The following is an 18,860-nucleotide window of genomic DNA, read 5'->3' as shown; positions in this document are numbered from 1 at the left end:
TTCTTCAATATACTACAAACTGTCATTTTCATTACATGGCTTCAATTTTTCACATTTCTGCTTTAACCATGTCGTAAGTCAAATGCACTGATTATATCTGCACTGTTGGTCACATGAAGAGAGGTCTGTTCACCCCTACCAACACCGTAGAGTTTAGTGCATATATCATTTCATATTCCCTTCTTTTGCAAGAAGAGTTATCTCATGTTCATAGCACAAATTTGGATTCTGATGGAGGTCATATACGTTGATACCTAGGTCTTATTTCCATTTTGCATATAAATATTTGAAACATATTTACAAGTATGTCACTTCTTAGTTTTCTAACTTTTTAATAGGTTTAGCCCTACTCTTTTCCCAGGCTGCAGAACTTAGATTTCCATTAAAGAATTTGAAAATAATGACCTTATTTTTAACTGTAACTGCTAAACTTACAGTGACACGTCATACACATTTTTACCTAATTTGTACATACAAAACCTAACTAACATATGGCCATGCTCTGCAGAGGTAGCCTACATTGTTTATCTGATGAAAATTATTTCCAAAGTAGGCATTCTATCTTTTGGAAAGGATATGAGCAGTAGCTTAATATAGACAAAAAAACAGTCAGTGCATTTTCTGATTGTGCTTACAACAATCTCACAGAGCATTTAAGGCCAATTAATTCTTTGAATTTCATCTGCCATTATAGTAACAAAAATCTGCAGGTTTTCATAGCATATAAGCTAAGGTAGCTCTGTGTGTGTTTATAGATGTATGCGTATATATTTTAATATTTTAAATACAAAGTATAAATAGGGATGTAAGAACAGTCCAGAGGTAAAGGGTATACTGCTTATGGCATACAACTCAACCGATGTGCACTGTGCATAGGTGAATAAAGGCAAGACAGCTCACCAAAATATCAGAATCGCATGAACAGAAATGAAAAGGGTAATGTGGTGAGAAAGCTGACCTCAGGAAAAAGAGCTGTTCAATACAAGAAATAAGGCTAAATTGCCAGACCAATTAAGTTTGCAGGGTTACATTTTTAAAGATTCTGTGTCTGTTATGTTTATTTATGAAGGTTTGTAAACAATATCCTGAGATGAATAAAAACGGGACCAGGAACAGAATGAAACAAAACATACGCAGAGGTGCAAATCTCTACACAGATTGCAATATGTGAGTAGTTTAAGCAAAGAGGTTACAAATAAGGAAATAGCTGTAAAAATAGGAGGGAAAGAGCTGTAAGTGAAAATAAAGAGCTTGACTTTAAAACAATAAAGGCGGCAATCAGTGTAGGACATACAGAATGGTGAGGCCACACCTCGAATACTGTGTTCAGTTTTGTGCCCCTCAGTACAAGACAGACATTGAGGTGCTGGAGCGAGTCCAGAGAAGAGCAATGAAGCTGGTGAAGGGTGTAGAGAACAAGTCCTGTGAGGAGCGGCTGAGGGAGCTGGGGTTGTTTAGCCTGGAGAAAAGGAGGCTGAGGGGAGACCTTATCGCTCTCTACAACTACCTGAAATTTGGTTGTAGAGAGGTGGACGTCAGTCTCTTTTCCCAAGTGACAAGTGACAGGACAAGAGGAAACTGCCTCAAGTTGCGCCTGGGGAGGTTTAGATTGGATATTAGGAAAAATTTCTTCACTGAAAGGGTTGTCAGACATTGGAACGGGCTGCCCAGGGAGGTGGTGGAGTCACCATCCCTGGAGGTATTTAAAAGATGTGTAGATGTGGCACTTAGGGACACGGGTTAGTGGTGGACTTGGCAGTGTTAGGTTAACGGTTGGACTCGATCTTAAGGGTCTTTTCCAACCAAAATGATTCTATGAGAAATAAATACTCATGTCAGATCAAATGTTGCCACTGTAAGCAATTTTATATAGTCAGCAATACAGTAATTGTTCATTTCCTTAATACACACATAATTTTAAAAAATAATACACACACAATAGCTGAAGGGAAAAACTAAATTAACTGTAATGATTTTATATGCACTTTAAGAAGTTTCATAAACAATTAGACTTGCAAAATAGGTATGTCAATACAAAGCAGTATCTGCAGATTTTAAAATTTCTCATACTACAATTTTTTTTAAAAAAAATCCATGTTATTAAAAAACCCGCCTTTAATGTGACCAAGAAAAAAATAAATAGAACGGTTAAATTTGTTTGAGTAATCTGAGGAAAGTAAATCACAAACAATGAAAAGTGAATTGTGAGAAGTTCATTACAGAAATTCACATTTTTACTTTTAAGAATACCACAGCAAATGGTACTTGCTCCTCTGAAAAATAGTGATTTTTTTAGATGATGGCAAATAAACAGTAAGCAGAGTAGTTCTTGTGCATTGAGAGCTACACACAAAGGTTCTGAAAAATTGCCTTGGAGTCAGGAGTCTAATACATAATAACATCTAATACCTACTAGCAGAGCTGCAGTCCAATCTCTCAGTGTTGCTATGCCAAACACTTATCACTCCTAACTTTAATATATTTTTAAATTTAGGAGAAAATGTTACACTACTTTTTAGATAAGCTGCCACTAACTCCTTCCTGTGGTTGTGGGGAGATGAGGACGTACAGCATAGTTATTTTTTTAGAAGGTCATGTAGGGCCAAATAATAATCCAAACATTAATTATCCCTATTTTTCATGGTACAAGCAGCTTTGGCACAAAGTTCCTTATCTTTTTTTCTTTTTAATTCTGACATAATGACACAGTTAAAGTGCATCATTACAGACTGATTCTATCTTTGGCATTTATTAATTACTTGAAAGTTTAAATGACATGTCAATTGCAATAGCAGTTTTGGTGACCTGGACACCTGTCTAGGAACTTAACTGAGACTACCAATTCATTCCGCACAGTTCATTTAGAACGTTATCAGCTGTTCCCCTTTTTCCCTGCTTATGACTGATAGCACTAAGATGTTATCAGTTTCTGAGTATGTCAAGTTATAGAGCCAGCTTACAGTAAATACTTTTAGAACAGAAATTTAAAAAAGATTCTATGTTATTACTTTCCTGAACACACAAAGCAATTATTATTACCTCTGCTGATCCTTCTGGTTTTTTAAAGAAACATCATTCAATTTGTACTTCTATTCAAATAATTAAAAAAGCATACTTTTGAAATCTCCATCCCCAAACGTCAATGGATAGGCTCCTGGCTTTTCAATCTTGTACATTTCCTCTATAAAAAGGATTTTACAATCATTTATTGTGTCTTCTGGGCCTCTGTAAAACAAAAAGAATAAAAAGTATATTCAACTTAGTTCCTCAGACCTAGATTCTGTACTTTATGAATCCTAAACAATAAGATAAAGCTCACTAGTATCTTTTTTTCAATCACTGATAGGACATTTAATTTCAATTCACGCACAAAATTCAATCTAGTACTGCAACTTCTAAGAAAACCAAAACACATGCTTAAAACTTGCATAAAGAAGAGACTACTCCATTACCCTCAAACTGCCTGGCAGCTGAGTATGTCCTTATTGACACCCATTCACAACTTTTTAATTCTACTTCTAAAACATCAAGATTTTTTTTGGCTGAACACAGCAGACCAGACAAAAATCATATTCTCTCAAATACAGCATATCAGACATTATAAAAGTATAGTGTCAAAAATGAACCAGAAACATGACTTAAAAGACACAATAATAGACACTACTTGGAACCCACAGAGTAAGAAAAGCAATAGAAAGCTTCAAAAGCCCTTCTATGACTTCTAAATGTTTTAGAAACCTAAAACCCAATCCTGCAAAGACATGTACAATACTGAACTATGTACTGTGAGTAGTCCTGTTAACGTCAGATGTCAGGTTTCAGTGCAAAATCTGTTCACAGTATCTCAGTGATGAGTAACAAATACTATATGACTCCACAACACTAATGCTGAAAGACTTCTAGAGAAGGATTAGGAAATATTAAATGTAGCGTAAAGGTTTTCACCTCCTCTTATTATAATATCTTTGTATTTACTAAAAATCTAATTCAAATGTAAATGTATCTAGGAAGAAAAGGCCATAAAAACTCCAACAGTTTTGAAACACTCCTTTTTCCTCCCACCTCAGGATGATACTGTGCCTTCTTCAACTGCCTGTTCTCCTACCATTTTCAGTTTACTACCTTATCTCGAACTAAGTAGGAATTTTCAGTATAACCCTTATCGGAAGTATTAATTACTGAACACAGTCTCACTGATCTCATTGAATCACATGTGTTGTTACTGATTTCAGAATTGAGCAGCTTGACATGAGAGAAGGGAATTTACTAGGTGGACAACTTTATTTCTTGCAGGGTGAGACCCAGCCATGAAAAAAAAAAAAAAATCTGAAGGAGGTTTGGGTTTGCTGAACTTCTGTCCTCTTCAAAAGTTAATCTAATTCTGTTGCACTGCTGCAGTCCGTTTTGGTTCTAGAAAAACACTTCAAAATCTGAAACTACACAAGCAACTAAATGAATACAGACCTCAAATACCATAGCTTGAATTATTAAGATTAAGCTTAATGTTTTACTGAGACTGCGACATTTGTAGTTAAAATGTTCAGTGAGCATCCTGCAACACAAAAAAATAGATTTTTTTTTTCTTCTTTCCTATATAGACATGAGATGTGCTGGGTTTAATAGAGAAGTAATAGCACACAGCCAGCCTAATTCCAAGTTAGGAAAGAGTGAAGATTATGCAGCTTTTTGAAGGCTTTATTATGAATGAAAATACAAACTATTCTATTGGTTGTTGTTCAGTATTTTAAGGAGGTTGTGCAAGACGCTGTTAAGAAAAGCTGAAGTGCACTCCACCAAGAGACAAGTGTCTCTTCAAAAGCAGGGAAATAATGAAAATTAATAACTGTAAAGTTAATGATTAAATAATGCCACACTGGAGACTATTTTCCAGGTGAAGACCACCAGTAAGTTAAAATGCTATGTTTCTTTCAAATATTTAGAGTGTAGAAAGGCCTAAGAATATGTCTGAATCAAGTGAACAAGTCTTCTAAGACCTATTTGTAGGATATCTGTAAGAAACAATCACAGAGGTGACTTGAAAATCTTTTTGGAAAAAGTCAGCCAGGTGGCATATCCCTATAAAAAGGTATAGGCTGCAAAACTAAATCAAATTACAGACAGGTAGGGAAACAAGGTATTAGGTCCATATTAAAAAAGGACAACCGCAATAACAGAACACCTCCAGAAACAGCAGGTTCAGTCTGGGATCTGTTGCTCCCTGCTCTTCACCTTTGTCTGCTCCCACCACTTCCCTTGTTCTGACTCCAGTTCTTGGACTCTGCCACATGCCAATTTAACTAAAGCAGAAAAAAAACCTAAGCCAGGGAAAAAACACAGGCAACAAAACACTTTTTGGTGGCCATGAGCATTGCAGTGTTTAGGTCACCATGGACCTGGAGCTGAGAGGACTCTGATAGTGTCTTGATTCACTATAATTGCCTTTTAAATGTACCAACAGCTGTTTATTTGGCATCTGTATTTATTTTGACCCTTTTTCTTCCTTGCAGTTTTTGGAGGGAAAACATTCCCCACTGTTGGTCATATGCATAAACAGGAAATGCTAGCAAATTTCAAAGATCTACAGTATTTCAGCAGAACATACAAATGCTACATCAATGCAAATACATCCATTAGATAGAACACAGTTCGTTTTCTGACCAGGAAAAGCATGTATTTAAGATAATCTTCATTTGCACACTAGGGGGCATTACTTAAAAGCAGTTCTAGCCATTGCAGATAACACCCCTCAGATTTATTTAGGTTTCCATACAGTGCAGTGAACACAGGAAGTGTGATTTGCTGCACTTCAGTCTGGATGAGACCACCCACACTAGAACGCTGTATGCCAGCTCTTGCTATGACAAAGCATGCCTCTGACAACATAAGGTTATGGAGATACTTCCAGTCTGTGAATGGCTACAGCACTTAAATTCCTCCAGCTGTTACCAAATCTGCAGCTCTACTTAAGGCACATTTTCCAGTTTTGGTCCAAAGTGAACTATTTAACTAGAAAATTGTCCCTGAAACAGATAGAAGAGCACTCACAAGAACAACTACCCCTCTAAAAGGACTGTGGGTGCCAGTACACCTCTGCAAGGAAGGTGAGAGTGGAATCTTGTCTCTTCTGCAGTAGGCATGAATTATCTACAACACATAACCCATTAATTCACAGACATCAAAGCAAATATAGAGAGGACAAGTTGTAATCATAATGTCTGGCAGCAAAACTGAATGAACAGATACAGACCGAGCTTGTCAAAGCATCAAGGTTTCCCTGCTTATTTTCTGTACCTTGGAGAGTGCTTATCCAGCTTGACTCCTCTAGGACTTACTTCTAACATAACTCAAAAGTAGTGAATCTATTTTAGAACCAAAATATAGAATTATGCTTTCTTGCACCTAATAAATGTGAAATTTTCTATTCATATAAAAATACATGTACTGGTTTGTATATCTGTATGCTTACAAAGCAAAAGACAAAAAATAAACAAGCACACCTTAAACTTTAAGCAGATCTGTATGGAAAAGTCAAAATAGTCACAGAAGTTGAATAGTAAGTTGGATATTAGTAAGCATACAACTACATGTGCATCTACAGAAAATTTGCAAGCATAATTTATTAAGTTAAAATCTTGACAAGAAACAATGGTGACAGTCTCAATACAGCAGCTACAAACATGACTCTACACATGTCATGGGATACAGAGATGTTCTCAAATTCCGGTACACTTCAGACAAATTTCAGGATATTTGCAGAGCTTATTTTTCCCCAATTTTTGCATCTTGCAAATCTTCAGTGTGTTTGTAGCCTAAATACAGTATCCCTATTATGAGTAAAACTGCACCTAGGAAAAACTTGCAACATTTCCTCCCCTTTCTCTACACTGCCTTACTGTTTAGAGCTGTTTTACTTTAAATTACCCCCTTTTTTACTGCATTTTCTCCAGAAATGTAGAAAGTTGTTGTTTACAAAAAAAAAAAAGCTTTTCATCACATGCATTCCTCGCAGTCTAAAGACTGCACACAGTCTTTAGACAAGAAGGAAAGTGGCAAAACACCACAAAGCTCTATTCACAAATCTACAGACACTTATGTTACTGCTATCCATATCTTTGGGAAACAAGCCAAACCTGAGTTCAGCAGAATATTTATTAGGAGCAAATTCTACTGGTGACAATTTAAACTATTAAAATTACTTTTAACTACACTAATTATCACATTGTTTTCTTGAAAGATACCATGAAAAGATTTGTAAGTTGGTTCAATGGTGTAAGTGTTCCAAAAGACACCACAGCAGAAAGACCAAAAAGTTTTTGTGAAGTATGCAGAAGCACGGATTGTTATCATCAACTTTATTACAAAAAATCATGTGTTTATTATCTCAACCCCAGAGTGTTGAAGTGCAACATACTTATAACATACATATAACAAGTTAAATAAAACAAGTCTTCTAATTAATACTAGAAAACACAGAAGTCTCAAAGTAAAAAAAAAAAATTCAGTTCCGTGGAGGTAAGAATTGGTAAAAGCATGTTTTTCTCTCACAGCACTGCAATCCTACTGACAGAAGCAATACTCTTCCCATATCCAGATGGAACTAGTAAAATAGACGGAATTCATCATTTCTGTATCACATATTAGGTCACGGTAGACATCCCTTCTCTTCTGGGCATCTCCTGTATTTTTTCTTTGGGATAAGGGCACTCAGAAGGTAACTTTAAGGCTAAGTTCTTCCTAAAAGATAGCCAGTATTTGAACCAGAGAAAACATTTTATTTTCTGCTATGAGTTACATAAGGAGCAAGCAAATACTATCAAATAACTTTACAAAGCTGGTATGGTCCAACAAATGCCACAGCTGCATACCCAGAACTACAGAGGAAGATCAACTGCCATTGTGACAAATGATGGCTAATAATAAATGGTTAAGCCTTACCAAAGCTAAAAATCTCTGCTCAGGTAGTTGCTCTCAAAAGACTAATTCTTCTGCCACATTACACATACAATAGCTTTAATAATGATCAGGCTACACATCATTTGTCTTAAAAATTATGGTTATCTAATAAAATTGTAGTTACATTATTCTGTCAAATATACACCAGAAATATCACCTTTCTTAATTTCTTCAGCTTACCATACCAAAAACAAGATTAAAAAAAAGTAATCTTGAGTTACACATTACGCATAGTAAATGGGACTGCATTTGTATTTCATGTAAGTACACTAAATCCTTTAAAGAAATTAAATCCAAAAACGGAGCCAGACCCTTCAATACAACAGAATTCCTAATACAAGCTTTCCTTTTAGATCGGTTAGCCACAGCCAGGTAGAAACCTTGAACTGAACCTTCTTATAGCTGTACTTTACCCCCCACACCCTTCTTTTTTTAAAACCTTCAGGTTGCAAAACACTCTAGACATACATAATCACAGCTGACTACAAGTATGACAACTGGGCATTATCCTGGATATTTCAAAGGTCAACTTTCAAGAAAACAGAAGCTGCTAGATGACAATTGCCACACTGTGAGAAGTCTATCAGTTCCTATAGTCTGAGAGACTCTGTTACAATTGCCAGATCTGTCTCTGGAATTTTCTGGTTTTATCACTTTACCACATTGAAATTAGAAGAAAAATATTTCAACATACACTAAGAGTCAAAATACAATGCTGAATAAAAAGAGGGAAAAACTTACTATTCAAAAAATACACACAAAGGTTATAGTCACACAAAGAATCATAAGGAAAAGTGTCTAATGACAATTTATCTTTAGGCCTCCTAAGAGCAAAACCTTACTTACAAACTCACGTTTACCACAGATAACTAATTCATCAGCTTCTACAGTTACTGTCAAAGGCTATTGCCCAGGTCAGCAGAGAAACATCCACAATCAGAATAAAACCTAACAGAATATGTTGGCAGCTATGCTCTCCAAATGTATAAATTTAGTTAACAAACAATATAAAAATCAAAACATTACCAATTTACTACCACTTTCAGTATCTAGCTTTTCATATGCACTACTTTGTTTACCTCCCATTTATGATCAATCAGCCTCTATTCTGCTTTTGCAAAGCTTTCAGCCAGCAACTCTTTATTTTCTCCCACATCATCAAACAACAGCTGGATAACTTCTTCAGAAATATGCAAACAATCTTTTCAATATTACCACTCAAAATGCTTGTTTTAACTTATCAAATGCTTGTTTTAACTATCATCCCCTTCATCAGCTCTAGCTGTTGAGTGCTAGAGTTCATGTCTAGTGTATGTATCAACAGCTTCTTTGCATCTTAACATTTTGTGCTTTTACATTTAACAGGTGCATGAACTTGTATTCTGACTTACTCAATACATACTTTTTAAAGTGAGGACTGTTTTTTATAAACACTTTTCTTTGCCTTTGAAACAAGAAAAACTGTGTTCTTGAACAGAGCTCATAAACAATTATCAACTTTTATTATAAAAATATTGAATTACAAATATGTTAAAATCATTAGGCTAGAGAATTAAATATGTGCTATTGTAACAAATAATCTCTACAAAAATCTAGTCTCGAAAAACAGAACTATGTGGTGACGTTCACTTCAATACATTCACTCTAAGTCAATATCAGCCAAAAGAATGTTTTGAAATTAAAGCAAATACATGTAACAGCATGCATATTTCAAAAGATGTTAAATGGAAAATTTCTCCATTTGATATAAAATATTGCAATGTGAAAACTACTGGTTGCTTTACATTTAAACATGAACTGTAACTTAGGCTAATTTCAAAAAACTGCAAATACACATTGTCTACACAGACATTGTGGCTAAAACATACCCACAAAACAATTCCAACCCTCACTAAACATGACTGGGGATTTGATTTTAAACAGCCTTGTTTTAAAGGTAACTTACAAAATCTTCCCACATGAAGACAGCATATTACATTGATAATTTGACCAAACTCTGCTAGGTTGCTCTGAATTACATGGAGGGTCTTTTATTTTTTTATTGTATGCAAGCAGAAAAAACAGACAATATTTTCAAGATTTTGAAAAGATATGCCATTGCCATTTGGTTTATCATGAAAATACAAATGCACAGGTACGAAATGGGACACTATTAGCTGTGCTTTTAGTTCAACTTTATTTATTTTTATTACACCAGCCACTATAACAACAAAGACACAAGACAACTTTTCAAGTATGCAAAGATTTTATTACTCTATATAGCACTAAAATTAAAAAAAAATTAAAAAACCCAACTATTTCCCGGGATATGTTGAAGACCTTACTATCAAAACCGTCATAATCTAATATGCATTGTTAAGGCCTTTAAAAACAAAACAAACAAAAACAAAACACACACACACCCAATTCCCAAACCTACAAATTCACATTGTGGATATACACACAAGCCAGCCAGGATATTACTTTTTTTGATCTCAGTAGTAGGCATAATGCTTGATGCATTTACAAAACAATGTGTTATAGTTCATGGTGCCAGACTCTGGAAGCAGAGATTTGGACACAGGGACTATCCTTTTTTCCTTAGCCTGGGATCTGTAAAGGAGATGAACATTAGAAAAGCAGGCATGAACTCAGTACCTCGGAAAAGGGGAAAGCACTGGCCTAAGGGAATAGCAAGTCACACTGTCAGATCCTAATAATCTATTTACTATAGTAGCTGAGGAGCAAGACTCTGTCCTACGCCATGAAATCCACTGAGGAGACAGATTAAAAGGCAGCGAATGAAGACTGATCCCACCCACCCACCCGCGCCAGCACTCGAGACCCGCCTGTGGCCGGCAATGCGGCCGCATGCGGACCTGTCCATGGTACTGCAGGAACGCCACTGGTTCCAACAGGGGAAGGGGCACGACCTGCAATTACTACAACTACTCCCTTCTTGAACTCGATTAAGTTTGCGGCTGGCGCTATCACAATGCTAAATGGACATCCACAATTTCCAAATCCAGGTTCAAACATGCAGATGTTAACACCTACTTGACTGAACGTTCATAAAGAACCAGGTAAAAAGAGCTGGTTGAAGACCCACAAAGATGGAACTCCAAGGGCTTCACATATGAAAAACAAAGCTACGGGAGCTGTGCTTGGCATCACAGGCCATGGTCTGAGCTCAGTTCGCTTCTCTATGTGTTTGTGGACTGAATTCCAAGACTCAGAACAATGCGAAGAGTCTGCTCAAGACATCATTCCAGGGGTCTGGACTAGTCAATAAGCTCTTTTATGCTAGGAAGAGGCAGAACTACAAACAGGTGATATTCTTACTAGAAGAGGTTAAAAGCTTCTATCCAGATTTTACATTATGTTACAATTCTGAGAGCAGGTGCAGCACACATACTCATCATGAGCTTAGACACAGTTATAGGAGACCACGCTGTGCACCCAGCTGGATTAAGTGAGAATTTCAATTCAAAAACATGAGAAGCACCACCTCTCTTCATAACAAAAACTCACAGGGATACAGTCAAGATGGAAAGGCCTTCCAGAAAGCAAAGACTAGCAAGGAAAGAGTCTTGAAAACACAGAAACATGGTAAGTATCCTGTGCAATAACAAAAATAATACTAAGTGAATAAGTAAATAAATTTAAGGTGCTTTAAAACCAAGTGAAAAAAAAAGAAAGAAAAAGATCTCACAGTATCCACTATAAAACAGTAAATACAAAAAGACATTTCCCATAAAATGCTTCATATTGAACCAAAGGCAAACGAGAATTGCTTACAAACAAGGCCAAAACCCCATTTCTAGCCTAGAAAGTTAGTGATGAATGAATTACCACAGCTTGAATGTACATGGCAGCATTACTTTAATGAAAAAGCTTGGCATCCAGGGATGTTCCTGCTCAGAACAGCATGAATCCCATCTCACCAAGAATTCCTGAAAGTCAGAAAGTACACACTTACCTACAGAGAGAGTCCTAATTAACTCAGCATTTAGAGAGCAGTTGCTCATTTTGGAATATCTTCATTCCTTATATTGCCCAATTCTCTTCAGACAAATTACACCAAATACCTGTGCCATGATGTCCAATTCTATTAGGGCATGATATACTCCATTTAAGTGCCCAGTGGCTATTGCATAATGGTAATACAGCCTTTCGAAGTCTTACGTGTATGTTTGGAATCCATGATGATTCCATTATTGTTCATAGACTTTTGCATAAAACTGTTAGATTCCTCAACAAACAAATGAGGAAACTGTGGATGGGGTAGGCAAGCAAAGGGCCTGAGGTGATCAGAAGAGGAGCATAGCAATCAACAACAAAAAAAGCAGAAGTGCAATCACTTGAAGTGTAGGCATGTAAAGAAAGAAGTGCCAGCAGAAGAGCCTTATGGGGAACGCTCTCATGCCCGTTCTGGGGAATCAGCACACTTTCATGCCTCCCTGAAACACCTACACACCAATGCATACAACATGGGGAACAAACAAGAGGAATTACAGAAGTCTGAATAATTACTTCAGGTCCATGACCTCACTGGGATCATGGAGACATGGTGGGATAGCTCACATGACTGGAGTGCTGTGACAAATGGATATTGGCTCTTCAGGAACGACAGGCTACAAAGCCAAGGAGGGGGAGTTGCCCCTTATTTGAGGACAGGTCAAGATTAGCAGACAACACCACAGGTGATACTGTAGCAGGTGCCTGCCATAGACCTCCTAATCAGGGATAAGTATATGAGGCCTTCAGACAATTGGAAAAAGTTTCATTTTTACAGGCCCTGGTTCTCACAGGCAACTTGAAGCACCCTGATATCTGCTGGAAGGACAACACAGCAGACCACAAACAGTGTAAGAAACTTCTAGAGTGCAGCGGTAACAACTTCCTGACACAGGTGGTCAAAGAGAGGTGCACTGCTAGACCCAATACTTACAAACTAGGAAGAACTGGTCATGGGACATTAAAATTGGGGCAGTTTGGCTGCAATGATGATGAGATGATGGAGTTCAGGGGATCCTTAGAAGAAGGAGCAAGGTAAAAAGCAAGACAACCCTGGATTTCTGGACATGAGACTGTAATCCCCTCAGAGATCTGCTTGGAAAAATCCCACTGGATACAACCCTGGAGAGAAGAAGGGTCCAGTAGAGCTTGTTGATATTCAAGGATGACCTCCTCTAAGCTCCAGAAAGGTCTATCACCATGTGCAGGAAATCAAAGGCAGTAGGAAGCCTGCATGGATGAGCAAAGAGCTCCCAGACTAAACCCAGACATAAAAAGGAAGTGTGCAAGAGGTGGAAGCAGGGGCAGCTGAGCCAGGGGGGAGTACAGAGTTCCTCTCCAATTGTGTAGGCACAGGGCTGGGAAAGCTAAGGTCTACCTTGATCTGAATCTGGCAGAAGATGTGATGGGCAACAAGGAAGGATTCCACAACTATAAAAACAGGAAAGGAAACCTAGAGAAAATATGGGCCCACTGCTAAATATAGCAGGGCCCCTGATGACAATACAGAAAAGGCCAAGGTACTCAGCACCTTCTTTGCCTCAGTGTTTACCAGTAAGACCAATGTTCAGTAATTGCAGGCCTCTGACACCAGAAGCAATGTCTGGAGCAAGGAAGATTTATCCTCAGTGCAGGAGGATTACGTTACGGAGCGCTCAAATGGGACATACGTAAGTCTACGGGGCGTAACAGGTTGTACCCATGAGCACTGAGGGAGCTGCCTGACATCTGGGCAAGGCTACTCTTAGTCATCTTTGAAAGGTCATGACAACTGGACAACTTCCCAAGAACTGGAAGGGAGCAAATGTCACTCCTATCTTCAAGAAGGAAGATCTGCTAACAGATTGGTCAGCCTCAACTCAATCCCTGGGAAGGTGATGGAGCAAATAATACTGAAAACGATTTCCAGATACGAGGACAAGGTGATCAGGAATCATGAGCATGGACTTACAAAGGGAAAATCATCCTTAACCACCCGACAGTCTTCTAGAATCAGGTGACATGCTTAGAAGATGAGAGGAGAGCAGGAGATGTTCACGTCCACTTTAGTAAGGCTTTTGATACCGGCTCCATAACATCGTCACATACAAGCTGACAAAGCACACGTTAGGTTAAGTGCACAGTAAGGAGGATCGAAAACTGGCTGAACCCACAGGATTCTGACCAATGGCACAAAGTCCAGTTGGAGGCAAGTCAGTAGCACCCCAGGGGTTGACCCTGGGGCCAGTACTGTTTAACATCCTCATTAACGACCTGAATGATAGGAACAGAGTGGACTCTCAGCAAGTTCACAGATGATACAAAGCCAGGAGTAGCCGTCAACATACCAAATGCATGTGCCACCCCTCAGAGTGACCTGGAGAGCTGGACAGAAAGGAATTTCATCATGTTCAAGAGCAATGTGAAGTCCTGAACATAGGGAGTACCTCATGCACCAGTACACGCTCAGTGCCAACTGGCTGAACAGCAGCTTGGGAAAGACCTTGAAGAACTCAAACAACAAGCTGACCATAAACCAGCAGCGTGCCCTTGTAAGCAAACAAGGTCAACAGCCTCCTGGACTGCACAAAGAAGAGCGCTGCCAGCAGGTAGAGGGAAGGTGAACGTTCCTCACTACTCAGCACCAGTGAGGCCAGGTCTGGGCTCCTGAGGGAAAGACAGACACGGGCTTACAGGAGTAGTTCTAGAAAAGGGCCACCAAGATGATTAAGGGACTGGAACATCTTTGATATGGGAGTGTTTAGTCTGGAGAAGAGAAGGCTTGTGTGTGGAGGGTTCTTATCTATGTGTATAAACAGGGAGCCCAACTCCTCTTACTAGTGTCTACTGCCAGGACAAGAGGTAACAGCCACAAACAGAAACACATGAAATTCCCTCTGACCACACAAAATACCTTTTTACAGTGATTGTCTAAAGCAGTTGTTGAGTCCCCACCCATAAAGATATTCAAAACCCAGTTGGACACAATCGCGGGCAACCTGCTCTAGCTGACCCTGCTTGAACAATTTCAAGACCTCCCTTTCATCGCCAATGATTCTCTTAAATGTATACATGTATTTCAACACCACTCCTTCTCAACTTTTTATTTTCATAATGCTTTTCCTAATACTGTAATCACCAACATTTTTCTCTCCCCACACTTTGTCTTTTTGCACTTAAGTTTGTTTTCTTCTGTTCTTCCTCTTCTGTTTGGAATTACTTTCCTCAGTGGGAACAAACTAAGCTTCAAAACACTGCTAAAAATCAGCCGCTAGAAAGCAAGTCAAAAGACTCTGTGGTTCCAAGTCCGCATGTTTATTAGAGAAAAAGTGTTACAAATACTATAGATATAATTTACGTTCTGGGAAAACAAACCTCAAGATCCAAGTCAGCCCATTCTTCACCTTCAAAAGATACTTTTATGGTAATTATGAAATGGTTATGAAATCCCAAACATTCCAACTTTTAACACTTGGTACTTAGGCTTTTTTAGTGTTAAAGCAATTATGTGTTATAGCATTAAGTAATTGAAAAGTTAAGCTATTGAATGCAATCCAAAGAACCAATTTTCTCCCCCACTCTTGTTGCAATTTATGTCCATCATCTCTGGTCTGCCTGCCATGTACCACTGTGCTCCCCAAACAATCTCAGCAGCCCTTTGCTAAATTCACTCTATGTGTCTCTTTTATGCATTGGGGGGGGGGGGTGGGGGGGTGGGGGGGTGGGCACGGGGTGCTGTTGGGGATGGGTAGAATCTAGTATTCTTGATGCAGGCTAATTAGTGTTTAGTAAAGGGGACTAAATCACTTTCTCCAGTCTTCTGATTATACTCCTTTTCATACAGCCCGAATACTGTTAGCCTTCATTACATACTTCTGGCTCATGCTCAGCTTGCTGTCTACCAAGACCTACAGGTCCTTCTCATCAGAGCTATCTCCCAGCCAGTACTGCTGAAAGGGGTTCTGCCTTCTCAAGTGCAAAAAAACTCTGCATTTATCCTTGCTGAACTTCACGAGGCTCCTGTCCACCCATTCCTCCTGCCTGTTCAGGTCCCTCTGACTTGTACTACTACCCTTGAGTTTCCATCCATTTGGTGTCTTTGCAAACTCGGTAAGTGTGCACTGGATTGCAACTGCCATGCTGTTGCTTAAGATACTGAACAATGCAGGTCCCAAGATACACCCCTGCAGTTCCCTGCTTGTTATCACTTTCCAGCTAGAGTACAACAACTCATTAACCACTATCCTCTGAGCCTGATCATTCAATATTATCTTTTTTTAAATCCATCTGGTTGCTCATCCATCCAGATCACAACAGGACACAGAAAAAAAAGACCTGCCACAAGTTGAAATAAATAATACCTGTTGCTCTCCCCTCAGCCACAGACCTAGTAATTTTATCATAGAAGGCAGCCAGGTTTGTAAGGCATGATTTACTCTTGGAAAAAAATCCACCCTAGCTATTCCAAATCATCTTCACATGGCCAGCACTTCCAAGAGGACTGTCCCATGGTTTTCTTCAGACTGAAATAAGGTTGACTGGCCTTCTTTGAAGATGGATGCAACATTTGCCCTTCTCCACCTCCTTGATCTCCACGACTTTTCAAATATAGTACAAAGGAGCATCACTACAGCATCAGCCAGTTCCGTTGGCATACCTGGACGCAATCCATCTGCTCCAATGGACTTGTATTGGTCACAGCTACCAGAGACAGCTTGTCAGTGAAGACCAATGCAATAAAGACAGTGTCTGTTGATACTGAATCATCTGTCTTTTTCATCAATAGATCCGTATTTTCCTTGTTTAGCCTTCTACTGCCAAAGCAGTGGTAAAAAGCTGTCTGCGTTGCCCTTACAAGTCTCTCGATGTCTCTTAGAAGTGTCAACTCAAGACAAGATTTGGTTCTCATAACACCATCCTTATACATTCAAATTCCTCCTTTTTACACTGCCCCTGTTTCCAGGGGACATTTTGCACTGGAGCCAAGTCATCAGTTTCCTGTTCAGCCTTGTCAGTCTCCTGATACATCTGTTAGTTTGTTGTCTAGCAGGATGAACTATCTTTGCATTGTCAGGAGGTTGTTCTTAAGCACCTGTCAGTTCTGCTGAGCTCCTTCACCCTTCACAGTTGCCCTCCTATGGGATCCCATAAACCAGTTTGTGGAACGAAACTGAAGTCTGCTCTATGAAATTCCAGAGTCTATGCTCTGCTACTCTCCTTCCTCAGTTTCATCAGGATCTTTGTATCTACTATTTCAGAGTCAGTATAGCCAATGCTACCATTGATCATCTGATCCTCAAGCAGTTGTTGACAATAAAACAGCAGATCCAGCTGTGAATCACCCTGTCGACCTACCCAGTATCTGTATTAAGAAGTTATACCTGACATTGTCCAGACAGCTTCCTGACTGCTTGCATTCCACTGTTATCCTGCCAGTGAATGCCAAGGAATTTGAGTCCTCCATGAAAATCAGTGCCAATGATTCAGAGATTTTTAAAGGCGGCTTTGTCCTCTTCCTCACCCTGATCATGTGAACTACCACCATAACGTCATCCTTTTTGGCCTCGCCCAGCCTCATCCACAAGCTCTCAACCAGACTGCTGTCATCCCACTGAAGAGCTCCCTACATTCAAACTTCTTCATGTCATGGCAGCCCTGTCCTCTTTATTTGTGCCTTTCCTGAGAAGTTTGTATCCAACCCTCTCTCACTCCAAGTCATGTGAGCTGTCCCATCCTGTCTCCGCTATACCAATGTCATAGTTCTGTGACTACATGCAGAACTAATTCCTCCTGCTTGTTTCCCAGCTGTATGTATTTGCATACATGCACTTGAGATGGGTATCCCTCTTTCACCAGTCCCAAGATCCCTCTTGTTCCCACCACGCTCTACCCTTTGCTTTCCATGCACATGCCAGTATCTCCCTTAACCATGAGTCACAACATCCCTTTACCACCCAAAGCTCTACTCACCAGGTTGGCCATCCTGTTGGTATAGGTGCTCGTCTCACTTGAGGATCAAGGACTTTCAGGGACAGATGGGAACCCAATTATGGGCCCCATGGTATTAAAAGCCAAATGCCTGTTGACACAAGCTGTGCAATTAACCAGATTTTGATCCATAGGATTTGCCTGCTCCTTTCCCTTGGGAGGATTTGTCCTCCAAAGTCTTCTCAGCAGGACTGAGAAGCTCTTACCTTGATAACACTATCTCTAGTAAGGCAGACTAGGTTTGCAACTCAAATTTTAAAATTTCAAGACAGAAGAACAGTACATTCACAGTGCAAAAGACTCAACATGAATTACAAGCACCTAGTCTACTTCCCCTCCATTTTGGGAAAGCAAACTGAAACACTCAATCAAGTATCAGTTTCTCCATATTGCCAGTTAAGAACAGGCAATGTGCAAGGAAATGGCACAAAGGACAAATAAATTTTTTATGCTCTCTCTAAGAATCCAGAAGAGGGAAGTATCAAGAGATAAAGTATTTCTTCCATGTAAGAGAAATAAGTACAGGTAAGCAATCTTAAAACTGTAATCCTTCCACTCCTATCAGCACAATGGAACCTCCTGAAGATTTGTCCTCTTTAAAGCAGGAAAACAAAGCGTGCAGGAAAACAAAGCACATGGAGTAATAGCTATGATCTGTGTAGAACCTGGCCAGCATAACTATTCAGGGACTGTTTGTAAAATGGAAATTTTTGTCCAAAGAGAAAGAAGGGAAAGGAGAAAGAGAAAACATGAAGAGGGTACCTCTAATAACAAGTCAGCCAAATACCCTTCAAAATCTACTTTTTCAGTTCTTTCTGAACTTGCTGGTTTTGATTTCATAGGTGCTGAACCAAGGTACTGTATCTCAGTTATGAACTTAGTGGAAAGGACAATTTCCACAGCAAGTGGTTAAAGGATTCATGCTCTTTTCATGAACTAGTCTC

At 39.0% G+C, this 18,860-nt stretch overlaps 1 protein-coding gene across 3 annotated transcripts in view; it reads right to left on the bottom strand.

Moving 5' to 3' along the window:
* UHRF2 (ubiquitin like with PHD and ring finger domains 2) overlaps positions 1-18,860 on the bottom strand; it is a 94,382-nt gene that overhangs the window by 34,108 nt on the left and 41,414 nt on the right. For all 3 annotated transcript variants that reach the window (XM_059833461.1, XM_059833460.1, XM_059833462.1), the window contains exon 5: positions 3,116-3,225. In XM_059833461.1, the coding sequence (XP_059689444.1) occupies positions 3,116-3,225 (110 nt within the window). The remainder of the gene's footprint in view (positions 1-3,115; positions 3,226-18,860) is intronic.

Source organism: Gavia stellata, chromosome Z (genome assembly GCF_030936135.1).
Source record: "Gavia stellata isolate bGavSte3 chromosome Z, bGavSte3.hap2, whole genome shotgun sequence".
Taxonomy (NCBI): Eukaryota; Metazoa; Chordata; class Aves; order Gaviiformes; family Gaviidae; genus Gavia; species Gavia stellata.
This window is presented reverse-complemented; position numbering and strand designations above follow the sequence as displayed.